The following is an 11,414-nucleotide window of genomic DNA, read 5'->3' on the forward strand; positions in this document are numbered from 1 at the left end:
CAAATTGATACATTTGAAACACACATTTTGGCATATGGTCCTTGTCTGTCAGAAAATTCAGATTTGCCTAGGTCAGCAATCCTGTTGGATCAAGGGGCGTTATTGAAGTTCTGGTGCCCTCTAGAGTTCAAAAGTATGTATAGGTCTGTTTAGACTTTTTATGGCCCCATAGTCTCCATGGTGACTCTGGACAACACGCTTGGGAACCAGTTTGGAGTTGTTTTCAGGAGCCAATGATTCGGTTATTAAGGCAAGTTTATTTTCTGTTTTGGAAGACCTATTGAGAAATCTAACTACTACTACATTTTTTTATATAAACCCCCCCAAACAGCAATATCTCTCCTCAGAGATGTTTTGATTGGATAACACCACCAATAGAGTTATGCCGCTTGATTTTGCTGTGGTACATAAATGACCTTTTGGGGTTTGTTACTTATATAGTATCCAGGACATCCCATCATGTCCAAGGTGGGGTACAAAGTCTCCTCCACTGCCAAGGTGGAGCAGATGGAAGCAGAGTTGTCTGTCCAGCTGTCAGCTCTCAGAACTGAAATAGAGGAGAATGGATCTCCCCTGGAAACACCCTCCAAGTCTTACAGGTATAGACGGACACATGGATATGAGGGAGGTCTGTGAGCAAAATAAAGTTGCCCAGTTAAAATGCCAGTGATTGTGATTTTGTCTGTTTGATACTGGCTGTCTTTTTTGTAAATGTTATTTTGTATTTTATTGTTTTCTACTGCATTCTATATATTTTTTTCATCGTACTATAGCTCAGTTCCAGTTCCTAAAGATGTATCGTACTTTCGTATGGAGAGAGAGCAGGTCCTGAGGAGAGGTCTTCAGGTGGCAGAAGCACTGCCAGTGGTGCCTCTGTCTAATGTGCTACAGAGAGAGCTGCAAAGCTGCCTAAGCCTGGAGTACACACCTGAGAGTCTGCCTCTTCTCCTGCACCAGGTAAACTGTGCTGTTTATAATGTCATTGGGATCACATTGGTGACGCTTAGGGCCCCTTCGCTGCCCTGACAAATTGAAGGTGTTGTGAGGCAAAAGGGGGTGCAACTCAAAATTGGGAAGGTGTTTTGTTTTGTACACTCAGTGTATTTATGGTAGTTTTATGCAGACCGATGCTACCAGTTGGCCCAGATCAAGTACCTGCTGATGCTGAGATGGAGACGGTTCTGTCGTCACTCCCACATCATTGAGCAGCTGTATCCATTCTACAAGGTAACCTGGCACTTTGATATTTAATAAATCACCTTAGTTTATTATGAGTAATAGAGGATAATCGATCAATCAATAAATCCTTTTTACATGAACAGTTGATCTCTGTGGTGTTCCAGCAGGAAAGCTAAATCAAGCACTAAATTATTTGAAAGAAAACAAATACTATTTGAACCCAGGTCAGGTGTGTTCTTTCACCATACTGTTCCACTAGGCCCAGGTATCAAACCTGGTCAGTGAGTATGAGGATGCTGTCCAGCGGGCCAGGAGACTGGCTGTTTCCAGGGAGAAGGTCCTGACAGGGCGGGGCAACCCCATCAACGCGGTCACCCAGGAAGATGTGACCATCTACCTCACCTGGCTGGTTTGTCACCTGCATGCCTCCAAGACCATCCACCACTTCCTGACAGTAAGGCCATCAGAGAGACTATGGGCGATGTTTTTGTAGCGCAACAGTAACTTGTTAAGTGCAAAATTGACCGTAAACCTCATTGTAATCTGTCACTGTGAAATAATTTTAACAATGTGCATTATACGGAGGAGATTAAGCAATATATAAATAGTTGCCTCTTTGTTGAAATGCACATTGTTGAAAAAAAGTTTCAAATTAAATCTCGTTGCCAGATTACAATGAGGTTTATGGTACAATTTTCACTTAACACATTGCTTTTTCACTACGTTGCCCTATGAGTATGTCCCAAATCGAAACTTTTTCCCTATGTAGTGCACTACATTTGACCAGGGCTCATAGGACTCTGGTCAAAAGTAGTGCCCCATATAGGGAAGAAGGTACCATTCAGGGTGCATCCTATGGCTGCATCTCAATGGTCTAAAGTGTCTTCCTCTACTCGTCTCCTCTCCTTCATCGCCATGTAGCTGAAATCAAAGGCTAGTTTAGATTAGAGCAGATAAAGAAAAAGAGACAAGGAGAGGAAGTCACTTTAGACTACTGAGATGCACCCCAAAGCTTGGTTGACTTTTGGGATGGGTGGATGAATACTGTGTAACAGATTTATTTAGAAATAAGACAGTTTGTTACCTCACACTATATGATGGGTTACAGGTGATCCACTACATCCCAGCCTCTGAGAAGAGGGATAAAGATTATTCTGAGTTATTAAGGAAGTCCCCATCAAGTTCCCCAGTGCTGATTGAATCTGTCCACACATCTTCAGAAGATAAAGACCAAGTCTTTCCTGGGCTTGAGGGTAAACACTAACATTGACTGCTACCTTATTGAACCTCTACATTTAAATGTCTTACTTGAACTAGATACAACTCTACATGTGGCTACAAAAGAGATTCAACTCATGCTCGTGATCGTTCCTTTCCGTAGGGATGTTTAGATTGCCTAACCAAGTTCCCATGCACACTGTGAAACTGGAGGAGTTCCTCCCAGAACTACAAAGCCTGGTCTCCTACTTCCGTTTGCACTACGACACCCAAAACATCAGGAACACTGCAGAGGAGATGGAGCTCTTCAGCAAGGTAGTAACGTTGAAACATACATTTCAAGTTATTTGGTTCGTAGTGTACTCTCTTGGTGTAGATCCGCACACCAAACCTCAATTTCGTGTACGTTTCTCATTGACGTCAATTAATAAGTTATGCGAACGTCTGAGCTGTTCGCATTTATCTCAACTCTGAATCTGGTCCTTTGTTTGTTGGTCAGATCTCAAAGGAGTTCAGGGTGATCTTCAGACAGCAGGAGGTGATGAAGACCTTCCTCCAGTATGATGGGACAGAAGCTGTAGAGGGACAGTGGGGGAGGAAGAGGAGCACCATGGCTCTGAGGAAGAACGCTAACTGGATACCATACATTCAGGTCTGGAGAGAGAGGGATTGTCCCGGTCTCTGTCATGATCTCTCTCCTGTCAAGCCTTGTCCTGCATAGTACTTGGTTTGATAACACTTGAAGTGCTAACAAGTTAGTTCAGAGATGATTGAAGAAAAGGTGTCAGGAACGTTGATATATTAGGGATGGAAATTAAGCTAGCCCTTTATCCAGAGGCTAGTACTTTTCAGACTGGGCTAGAAGAAAATGTGGCAAACTAGTAAAATGTTGTATTTCCAAATATGGCATGGCACAGATTTTGGACCTAGGCTAAAACACAATTGCAGCCTACTAGCCCAGCTGACCAGTGCCCCAAATCCTTAAATTACATCCCTAATTTTTATTTTCTGACTGAATACTAACAAAACAGGTGAAGCCCAAACGGGATCCCTGGCAACAGAAACTTGTCACCAAGCTGAAGGAGCTCCAGTCTTATGATGAGTTGCTGAGGACTCACTGCAGGTTCCTCCAGGTAAACAGTCTGACACCTAAAGGAGGGATTATATAAATAACCTATTAACGTTCATCTCTATAGCTTGTATTGTGTATCGAACTATGGGCTAACAACAATTACTTTCAATCTTGTGTTATTTTGCATACTCACAGTGACACCTCTCTCTCGCTCTATCCCTCACTCTCTCCCTCCCCAGCTGTCAGATCCTGTCGTAGTGACTGAGGCCCTGAGGGAGCATGCTTCCCAGGTATGTGACCCTCAGGCCATCCAGCCCTCATCATCGCTGACATCATCACACACCAACAGACACAACACCTTGCAGATCTGGACCAGCATTTACAGCGCTGCCAATCTTTATCAGGCATGTATTACCTAGTCAGAGATGTGATTATGTGTGCTACAAAGGTAACATGCTTTTTCATCATGTAAAATGGATTGTGTCTGGGTTCATTATAACCACAATTAGCATTTTTTTCCTGTTAGGAATCCAGTGGATGTGGAGGACAGGATAAAAGCAACACAAAGAGGAGAACCACTTCAGTCAAGAAAATAAATGAAAGGTACATTATTAAGAAGGACAGAATAGGATCACTTGAATGTGGACCTCAATTGAATTAAAATGGAATGCCTTTTGCTTATTTGGCGTCCCTTCTCTCTCATTCGCCCCAGCTATAGCTACCAGAGCAGCATGCAGCTGCTGGGTTTGGATGAGGGCCAGGAGGGGGAAGAGGGTACCTCAGACACCGTCACAGCCAGGGGAGCCTACCTGTCACTCCTCTACCTTCAACACCTCAAGATCAGGGAACTGCAGGTGAGCTTCATCCAAAGAGACTTGTGTGATTGCTGCTGGAATTGAAACGATGACCTTGGCGTAGCTAGCGCCACACAAGACCACAAGGGAGTTCAGGGTAGACTTTTAGACTGTTAGGGACTGCTCGCTAATACTCTTGTCGCTCCCACTGAACCCTGAGCTGTCCTCTCTTCCCCGGTGAGTCTCTGTTGGGATGCTGAACTGCTATCCATTATCTACTGTATCATATTATTTACCCTCCCATTCCATCTGGAGCCTGAGCTGTCTTACCCGTCCTCTCTCCCTTATAGCGCATCTCCCTAGGCATTCTAAACTACCTGAGGTCCATAGAGAGAACCCTGACTTTTGACACAGCTGGGATGCGCGTGGAGGGAGGAGGAGCATGTGGAGGAGGAGGAGCGGGAGAAGGAGGAGCAGGAGGAGGAAGAGCAGCAGGAGGAGGAGGAGGAGGTTTGGTCAGCACCACTGAGGAGTCAAGCTGGATGAATGCGGCCAGAGGGTGCAGTGGGACAGTCGGAGGTCTGGGCTCTCACCTCTACAGCCACAACACTCCTGTTGACTACAAGGTAGGGCATCACAGCTACAGTACAACCTGAGACATTAATGACATTAGTGATTTGTAGGGGTGAAGAAAATAAGTGAGTAAACGCTCATCATTAGAGGTGACTAAAATAATGCTCCCTGAACTTTCAACACATTTTTCCTAAAAAGCAGTGTAAACACTTGCATTAAATAAAAAAGGATCAGAATGGCGTTTTTCGTGTGTGAGTTACAGCCAAGTAGTTCTGGTAACCCTTGCAGCCTGGTCTGAGGACCAGGCTAATCTGACCCTGGGGTGTTTCATTCCACAAAGCTGTTCCTCTTCTGGTTTGGAACTCCATTTGGTATTGGTCGATTAACTTATACTGCCTGAGGATTTCACGAGGCACGCCGAATCTCCACCCATGCAAAACCAGGTCCTGTGTCGATCGTATTTTCAAATAGCACTTATCAGAAAATAACACTGATCACATTTGCATATTTTTTTTTACAGTGTTAGTTTAATCAGCTGTTGTACAAAATTATATAAAACACAGGAAAATGTAATTTTTACTACACCGATTTTTTTTTACAGAAAGGTATTATGGTAGAGTCAAGAGGCACTATTCATAACATAGGATTTGCATGAGCTAGACACACACAAGACACACACACATACAATAATGTTGTATAGAAAATATTTATATTTTTTGTATTACCAATAGCATAGTAATGCTAAATAGATAATTTTTTATTCAAAAATCGATTTCATCACGAAAAAGCTAAATGACAAAACAATGAACAAGACAGGAGGGGGTTACAACAGCATACAATGAAAATACAATCAGTTTACCTATATAATACACATTGCAAAAGGCTAAGCAAAACTATACTGCTGTTTTCCTGTCCTGTCCTTTCACTTCAGAATCAGATCAATAGTGGAATCATGGTTACAGAGCTCTGTACTACACTACAGTATCAAGAAGTCTTCAAAATAACTCAGAATGTCCTCATAATCATCCAAGTATATGATTGGCTGGCGGTTGCTATAACCTGCCTGTTTCAGGAACTTACGCAGCTTTAGGTCACGGATGTCCCTGAGCAGACCCCTGGTGACGCGGTAGGTGTTGTCAGGGTCAAAACTCAGACCGTCATCGTCATGCTGGGTCACATAAACCTTATCCACAGTCCCGTCTGGACGCAGACTGATGATGAGGCGGTCCATGTTACTGTCGTCTTGGTCACCAGTAAAGTCTTTTCTGACATACTGAGGAAGGCAATTGGATTCTTCCAGATTCAGGTTGCCCACTATATAGTATGGGTGGACGTTATCTGGGAGCGGGGAATTGCAGGAAATTGCAGATATAGTTGTGGTCACATTGCTGCAGTCCCACTCTGGTCTGTTCTGGAAGGGATGGAAATCAAAGCCCCCCTCGTTGGGGTTGTATCTTGCAACCATTTCACCCGTGATATCAAAGTCAATGTAATTCTTGGCGAACCAGAACAGGAGCTTGAGTCCATGCCTGGGCAAGTGACGACCAAACCCAGAACGTCTTAGATCTGCCATAGTGTTCAACGTACCTCGAACCATGGTGGTACCCTTGAGAGAGAGAGAGAGAGAGAACTTTAGTAGGTGTGATTGTGTGCAATAAAATCCCATAATATTTTATTAATTAATTAATTTTTATTTAACCTTTATTTAACTAGGCAAGTCTTTTGAGAACAAATTCTTATTTACAATGACGGCCTACCAAAAGGCAAAAGGCCTCCTGCGGGGACAGGGGGCCTGGGATTAAAAATAAAAAATAAATACAATATAAATATAGGACAAAACACATATCACAACAAGAGAGACAACACAACACTACAATAAAGAGAGACCTAAGACAACAACATAGCAAGGCAGCAACACATGACAACACGGCATGGTAGCAACACAACATAACGGCAACATGGTAGCAGCACAAAACATGGTACAAACATTATTGGGCACAGACAACAGCACAAAGGGAAGGTAGAGAGAACAAGGCATCACGCAACACAGCTACACCTGTCAGTAGGAGTGTGTATGTTGCAGCTCATTCCAGTCGCTAGCTGCAGCGAACTGAAAAGAGGAGCGACTCAGGGATGTGTGTGCTTTGGGGACGGACCTTTAACAGAATGTGACTGACAGAACGGGTGTTGTATGTGGAGGATGAGGGCTGCAGTAGATGTCTCAGATACGGGGGAGTGAGGCCTAAGAAGGTTTTATAAATAAGCATCAACCAGTGGGTCTTGCGATGGGTATACAGAGATGACCAGTTTACAGAGATGACCAGTTTACGGAGGTGTATAGAGTGCAGTGATGTGTCCTATAAGGAGCATTGGTGGCAAATCTGATGGCCGAATGGTAAAGAACATCTAGCCGCTCGAGATGAATAGTGTATACCATGGAACGTTATAGGCCCAGTGCAGTCAACATTCTGCTTTACCTGTGTTTTGTATAATATTGATGAAACTAACTCTATAAACGTGTGAAGAAAATGTGTTCAGTGTTATTTCTGAATAGTGGCTTGTTGGAAGTACAATTTAGCCAGAACCTTCTAATCAGCAGGTTTTGCATGGGTGGAGTTTTAGATTGTTAATACACCAACAGCAAAGAGAGTTCTAACTCTCTGTCAATAACAGTTAGTTTTCCGGTTAAATATCCCTCCCATGAGTCCCCTCCTCTTAAGTCCCTCACTTAGACAACTGCCAGACAGTCTTAGCAAAATTCTTGCTTGACAAATAGTTTTTGCAAAAAAAATTTTTTTTGTTTATTTTCGGCCATTTTAATGGAAACTTTTAATTGTTACCCAGAAATGATTTGATATTGAGATTAAAAAAACAACTGCCCTGGGTCTTTAAAGAAAATATTCAACCATGTTGTGTAATAAATAGAGGGCAATCTCTCACAACGCTTTTATGGTAGAAAAAGGGTGTGAATGGGTATGACAAATATGTTTAGTGGCTCTGTCCACACTGTGGGCATGGACACATAACCCTTACAACATGCCAGCTGTTCTTAACTAATACTAGCATTGTATCATCACAGTGTTCAACCTTTTAGATACTGCCTTTAAAAAGCAACAAATCCCGTAGAATGTGGCATCGATTTGAGTCTCAAACAGTTATCCTAGTGTCAAAATGTACTACAAAGTGTAAATAGGATCATTTTGGTCATAAAGTCAATCTCGTCTAAGAACGGAGTTTGGAACATCTGTGCGTCACAACGGGTAAATGAAGGTTGGGTTTCGATTTGACGATGTCCATTTGCCGACTAACATGGGGTGAACAGCTGCAGCGATTGCCCTCTATCCAATAACATAGACAGTGAGACAGACCTGCACCGCAGTTCCGACTTTGTTTGCATATGTATGAGACATGGATTAGGCTTCCGTGTCTCATTAGGGACAAACATCATTAACCAAACGCAGAATCGGTCAGGAAACACACCTCTAAGACTGAACTCTTGTTTTTCTAATGAGCAACAGAAAAGCACACTGTTCAGTGGCTCTTAAGTAAGTATACACACCTGATATAGACAAACAAGATCACACAAACGAACACATAAAATATGTTATATTTACAGTAACTTACGGTTTGCTGGTGCTGTGGTGCTGCTCTCCTTCCTCTCCTCACGTCTGAGACCTGTATGACAGCTATTTTATCCATCTCACAGTGTTTATGAGGGTCTTGTGTGATAAGGAGGCAGGACTAACCATGAAGACCTCAGTATACAGGAAATGAAACTGAAAGTGACCCAGTCCTGTGCTGGACTGAGTTCGATTGCACAAAGTTCCCTTCTTTCTGCCACATATTCAAAAAGTTTCTCTGATCTAGGACCAGTTTTAATCCTCACAATCATAATGAATAAGATTACATGAACAGTGGGGACCAGATATTACCTGACATTTAAGGTGGTCGATGTTGTTTTGTGTCCAATGTTTTTCATTGAACAATATCTGAAACACCGCACAATAGTATTATACCAACACAACACCCCCTACCCACTCTCCACAACTTCCAGACTTCTTGTGAACTATCAAGTTTGAAGTTTTATTAGTCTTATGTATGGGATACACATGGTGTACACCGTCCAACGAAATGCTTACTTGCAGGTTCCTTCTTGACAATGCAATAAAAGATAATCAAACCTATTTGAGGGAAATCTTCTGTTAAACCCTGTTAAACTTGGGGGAACTGTGGAGCTACGGTTAGAGGAAGTATGCCTGGTTCCTGTCATTCTGGCCCCTGTTGTCCTCACTCACTTGCGACAGACTCATACACATACATAGGGTCGCATGTTTTGCAGATGCTTGCATGGGGTAGCTTGACTATATAATGCTCCTGTACTCTGTCTGTTTTTGGCCTTTCACTCCATCTCACCTGCAGGGATGGGACGACCAGCCTCCTTATTATAATACGTTTTTAATAAAAGTAATACCTTGATTGATTATTGATTTTGCCTCTCCTCGTTATTAGTTAAAGGTAGAATTTCCACCACACATAAGAATAAGAACACAAAGTAAATGGCTCAGTAGAATAGAATAAACATTTTAGCATAAGTATTATACTGGAAAGCACACATTATACACTCTTAGAACAAAAGGTGCTATCTAGAACATAAAAGGGTTCTTTGACTGTCCCCATCGGAGAACCCTTTGAATAACCCTTTTTGGTTTCAGGTAGAACCCTTTTGAGTTCCATGTAAAGTTTCCTTTACACAGAGGGTTCTACATTGAACCCGAAGGAGTTCAACCTGGAACCCAAAAGGGTTTTACCTGGAACCAAAAACAGATCTATGGGGACAGCCGAAGAACCCTTTTGGAACCCTTTTTTCTAAGTGTCTTCCAATATTTACACGTGTTTTGGGGGGGCAAGTGTTCAATTGTCCAATCATAATAAGAGTCTGGTAGCAGAAGTTGTGATGTAAATATTAGTCATTTAGCAGACGCTCTCATCCAGAGCGACTTACAGGAGCAATTAGGGTTAAGTGCCTTGCTCAAGGGTACATAGACAGATTTTTTACCTAGTCAGCTTGGGGATTCGAAACAGAAACCTTTCGGTTACTGGCCCAACGCTCTTAACCTGCCGCCCGTCTGTGTAGTATGAATGTGTTTGTGTATGTGTGTGTGTGCGTGTGCACGTGTGTGTTTGTGTGTGTGCGTGAGTGAGTGAGTAAGTGAGTGATCGAGCGAGTGCGTCTGCTATGTCAAAGGTTCATTAGGGAATTGATATCGGTGTTACTGTGACTACAGGTTCACTGTTCCGAGTTCATGGAGTACCCAGAGGTGGAGAATCTTCATGATTTCTACACCACTGAGGAGCGATACGTCCACACCCAGGACCAGCGAGGGCTCTACGTGGTGTACGACGTGGCTCTGAAAGACCTGGAGGAGCTGGAAGACACACTGACTCTTCTGGGCTCACACTACATCCAGAGGAGTAGTTGGAGGGTCAAGGGCCAGTCTGAGGGAGGCAGGGTCAAGGGTCAGTCTGAGAGGTCACATAGCTCTGCAACGACAGACCTCCACTCTTCCTGGGCTCAGACAGATGTGGATAGAGTTGCAGTTCTCCTAGACCTGTGGACATGCGAAGCTGCTTTTTTGGAGAGCAAAGTGCAGGTTAGTAAATATGCTGAACAGGGCCGTGTTCATTAGGGCACGAAACAGAAAACATCTTAAAATGTTCTGAAACGGAAAACAAAAATTCACATTTCTCGTTGGACATTTAGTCCCTCCCTGTTTCAGTCTGTTTTCTTCTCATTGATGCCTAATGAACACGACCCAGGCGATAATCAGTTTATTTTAAGTCCAGTATATTGCGTGTCATTACTTGAACCATGCTCTGTTAATTTCCAGCTGTTGAACTGCTATATTGAGGCCTACCAACATGTGACAGGACCAGAAGAGAGGTTCTCCTTGGCTCAGGTCATCACAGACATCATGCACAGGAGGCCTCGGCTACACCTGGACATGGGAGCAGAGTACTTTGTTCAGGCCTACCGGGCAGAGATGGTCTGTATGCAGACACACCAGCAACTCATCAGAGCCGTGCTGGATAACCAAGTAATTGCTTCTGAAAAATTGTGGCACAGCCTAGAGAGCTATTGATGCCAGTGTGGATAGTTAAATCATAACAGGTGTATCTGCCTTGAAGGACCATGAATAAACTATTGGCTGGGATAGCCCGTTAGCAAAGATAATAAAGGCAATAGGTTTTGAAGTTGAATATACAGTATATTCACTTTTCCATGCCATGCGTTCTAAAGGTCTCTCTAACTGTGTTATGTTGACTATTAGATAGATCGTCAGCGGCAATACCTCCATCGGGTGTGGAGAGGAGGTCAGGGACAGGGAGCTACTCCTTGTGACTATGGTCTTCCTCCTAACTATGTGGCCAAACATCTGGTGTCCCTCGGTGGTGGCAGGCAAGTCCTAGTTCTACCCATGAATTATAGACTGATTACAGTGTAATGTGATATCACCTCAAAACAGACTAACATGTTAAACAGTATAAATGAATAGCTAATATAAAAATGTGTGCGCACA

General features: G+C 43.1%; 3 protein-coding genes across 3 annotated transcripts; 2 read left to right on the top strand and 1 right to left on the bottom strand.

The window, feature by feature from the left end:
- Positions 1-459: 459 nt before the first annotated feature.
- LOC139553026 (putative uncharacterized protein C6orf183) lies at positions 460-3,888 on the top strand. Its single transcript, XM_071365021.1, has 9 exons — positions 460-599; positions 774-957; positions 1,114-1,227; positions 1,439-1,633; positions 2,288-2,432; positions 2,561-2,712; positions 2,897-3,049; positions 3,429-3,530; positions 3,709-3,888. Exons 1-9 carry the CDS (start codon positions 460-462, stop codon positions 3,886-3,888), a joined length of 1,365 nt encoding a protein of 454 aa, XP_071221122.1.
- Positions 3,889-4,003: 115 nt separating this feature from the next.
- On the top strand, positions 4,004-11,414 carry LOC139553196 (uncharacterized). The gene is made up of 6 exons (XM_071365243.1): positions 4,004-4,072; positions 4,182-4,323; positions 4,614-4,889; positions 10,122-10,487; positions 10,725-10,931; positions 11,166-11,414. The coding sequence occupies exons 2-6, from the start codon at positions 4,201-4,203 to the stop codon at positions 11,337-11,339; spliced, it is 1,146 nt and encodes a 381-aa protein (XP_071221344.1). The 5' UTR covers positions 4,004-4,072; positions 4,182-4,200; the 3' UTR covers positions 11,340-11,414.
- Positions 5,344-8,653, bottom strand: LOC139553197 (uncharacterized). Its single transcript, XM_071365244.1, has 2 exons — positions 8,461-8,653; positions 5,344-6,442 (listed from the first exon to the last, which is right to left on the bottom strand). The coding sequence occupies exons 1-2, from the start codon at positions 8,533-8,535 to the stop codon at positions 5,813-5,815; spliced, it is 705 nt and encodes a 234-aa protein (XP_071221345.1). The 5' UTR covers positions 8,536-8,653; the 3' UTR covers positions 5,344-5,812.

This window comes from Salvelinus alpinus, chromosome 25 (assembly GCF_045679555.1).
Source record: "Salvelinus alpinus chromosome 25, SLU_Salpinus.1, whole genome shotgun sequence".
NCBI lineage: Eukaryota > Metazoa > Chordata > Actinopteri > Salmoniformes > Salmonidae > Salvelinus > Salvelinus alpinus.

Bases quoted from the DNA above. Each gene is read 5' to 3' on its own strand.
- LOC139553026 (XM_071365021.1), top strand. From the start codon at position 460: ATGTCCAAGGTGGGGTACAAAGTCTCCTCCACTGCCAAGGTGGAGCAG. The intron at 1,228-1,438 runs GTAACCTGGCAC...CTGTTCCACTAG, and splicing joins AGCTGTATCCATTCTACAAG to GCCCAGGTATCAAACCTGGT. The intron at 3,050-3,428 runs GTCTGGAGAGAG...CTAACAAAACAG, and splicing joins ACTGGATACCATACATTCAG to GTGAAGCCCAAACGGGATCC.
- LOC139553196 (XM_071365243.1), top strand. From the start codon at position 4,201: ATGCAGCTGCTGGGTTTGGATGAGGGCCAGGAGGGGGAAGAGGGTACC. The intron at 4,324-4,613 runs GTGAGCTTCATC...TCTCCCTTATAG, and splicing joins TCAAGATCAGGGAACTGCAG to CGCATCTCCCTAGGCATTCT. The intron at 10,932-11,165 runs GTAATTGCTTCT...GTTGACTATTAG, and splicing joins GAGCCGTGCTGGATAACCAA to ATAGATCGTCAGCGGCAATA.
- LOC139553197 (XM_071365244.1), bottom strand. From the start codon at position 8,535: ATGGATAAAATAGCTGTCATACAGGTCTCAGACGTGAGGAGAGGAAGG. The intron at 6,443-8,460 runs GTAAGTTACTGT...CTCTCTCTCAAG, and splicing joins CACCACAGCACCAGCAAACC to GGTACCACCATGGTTCGAGG.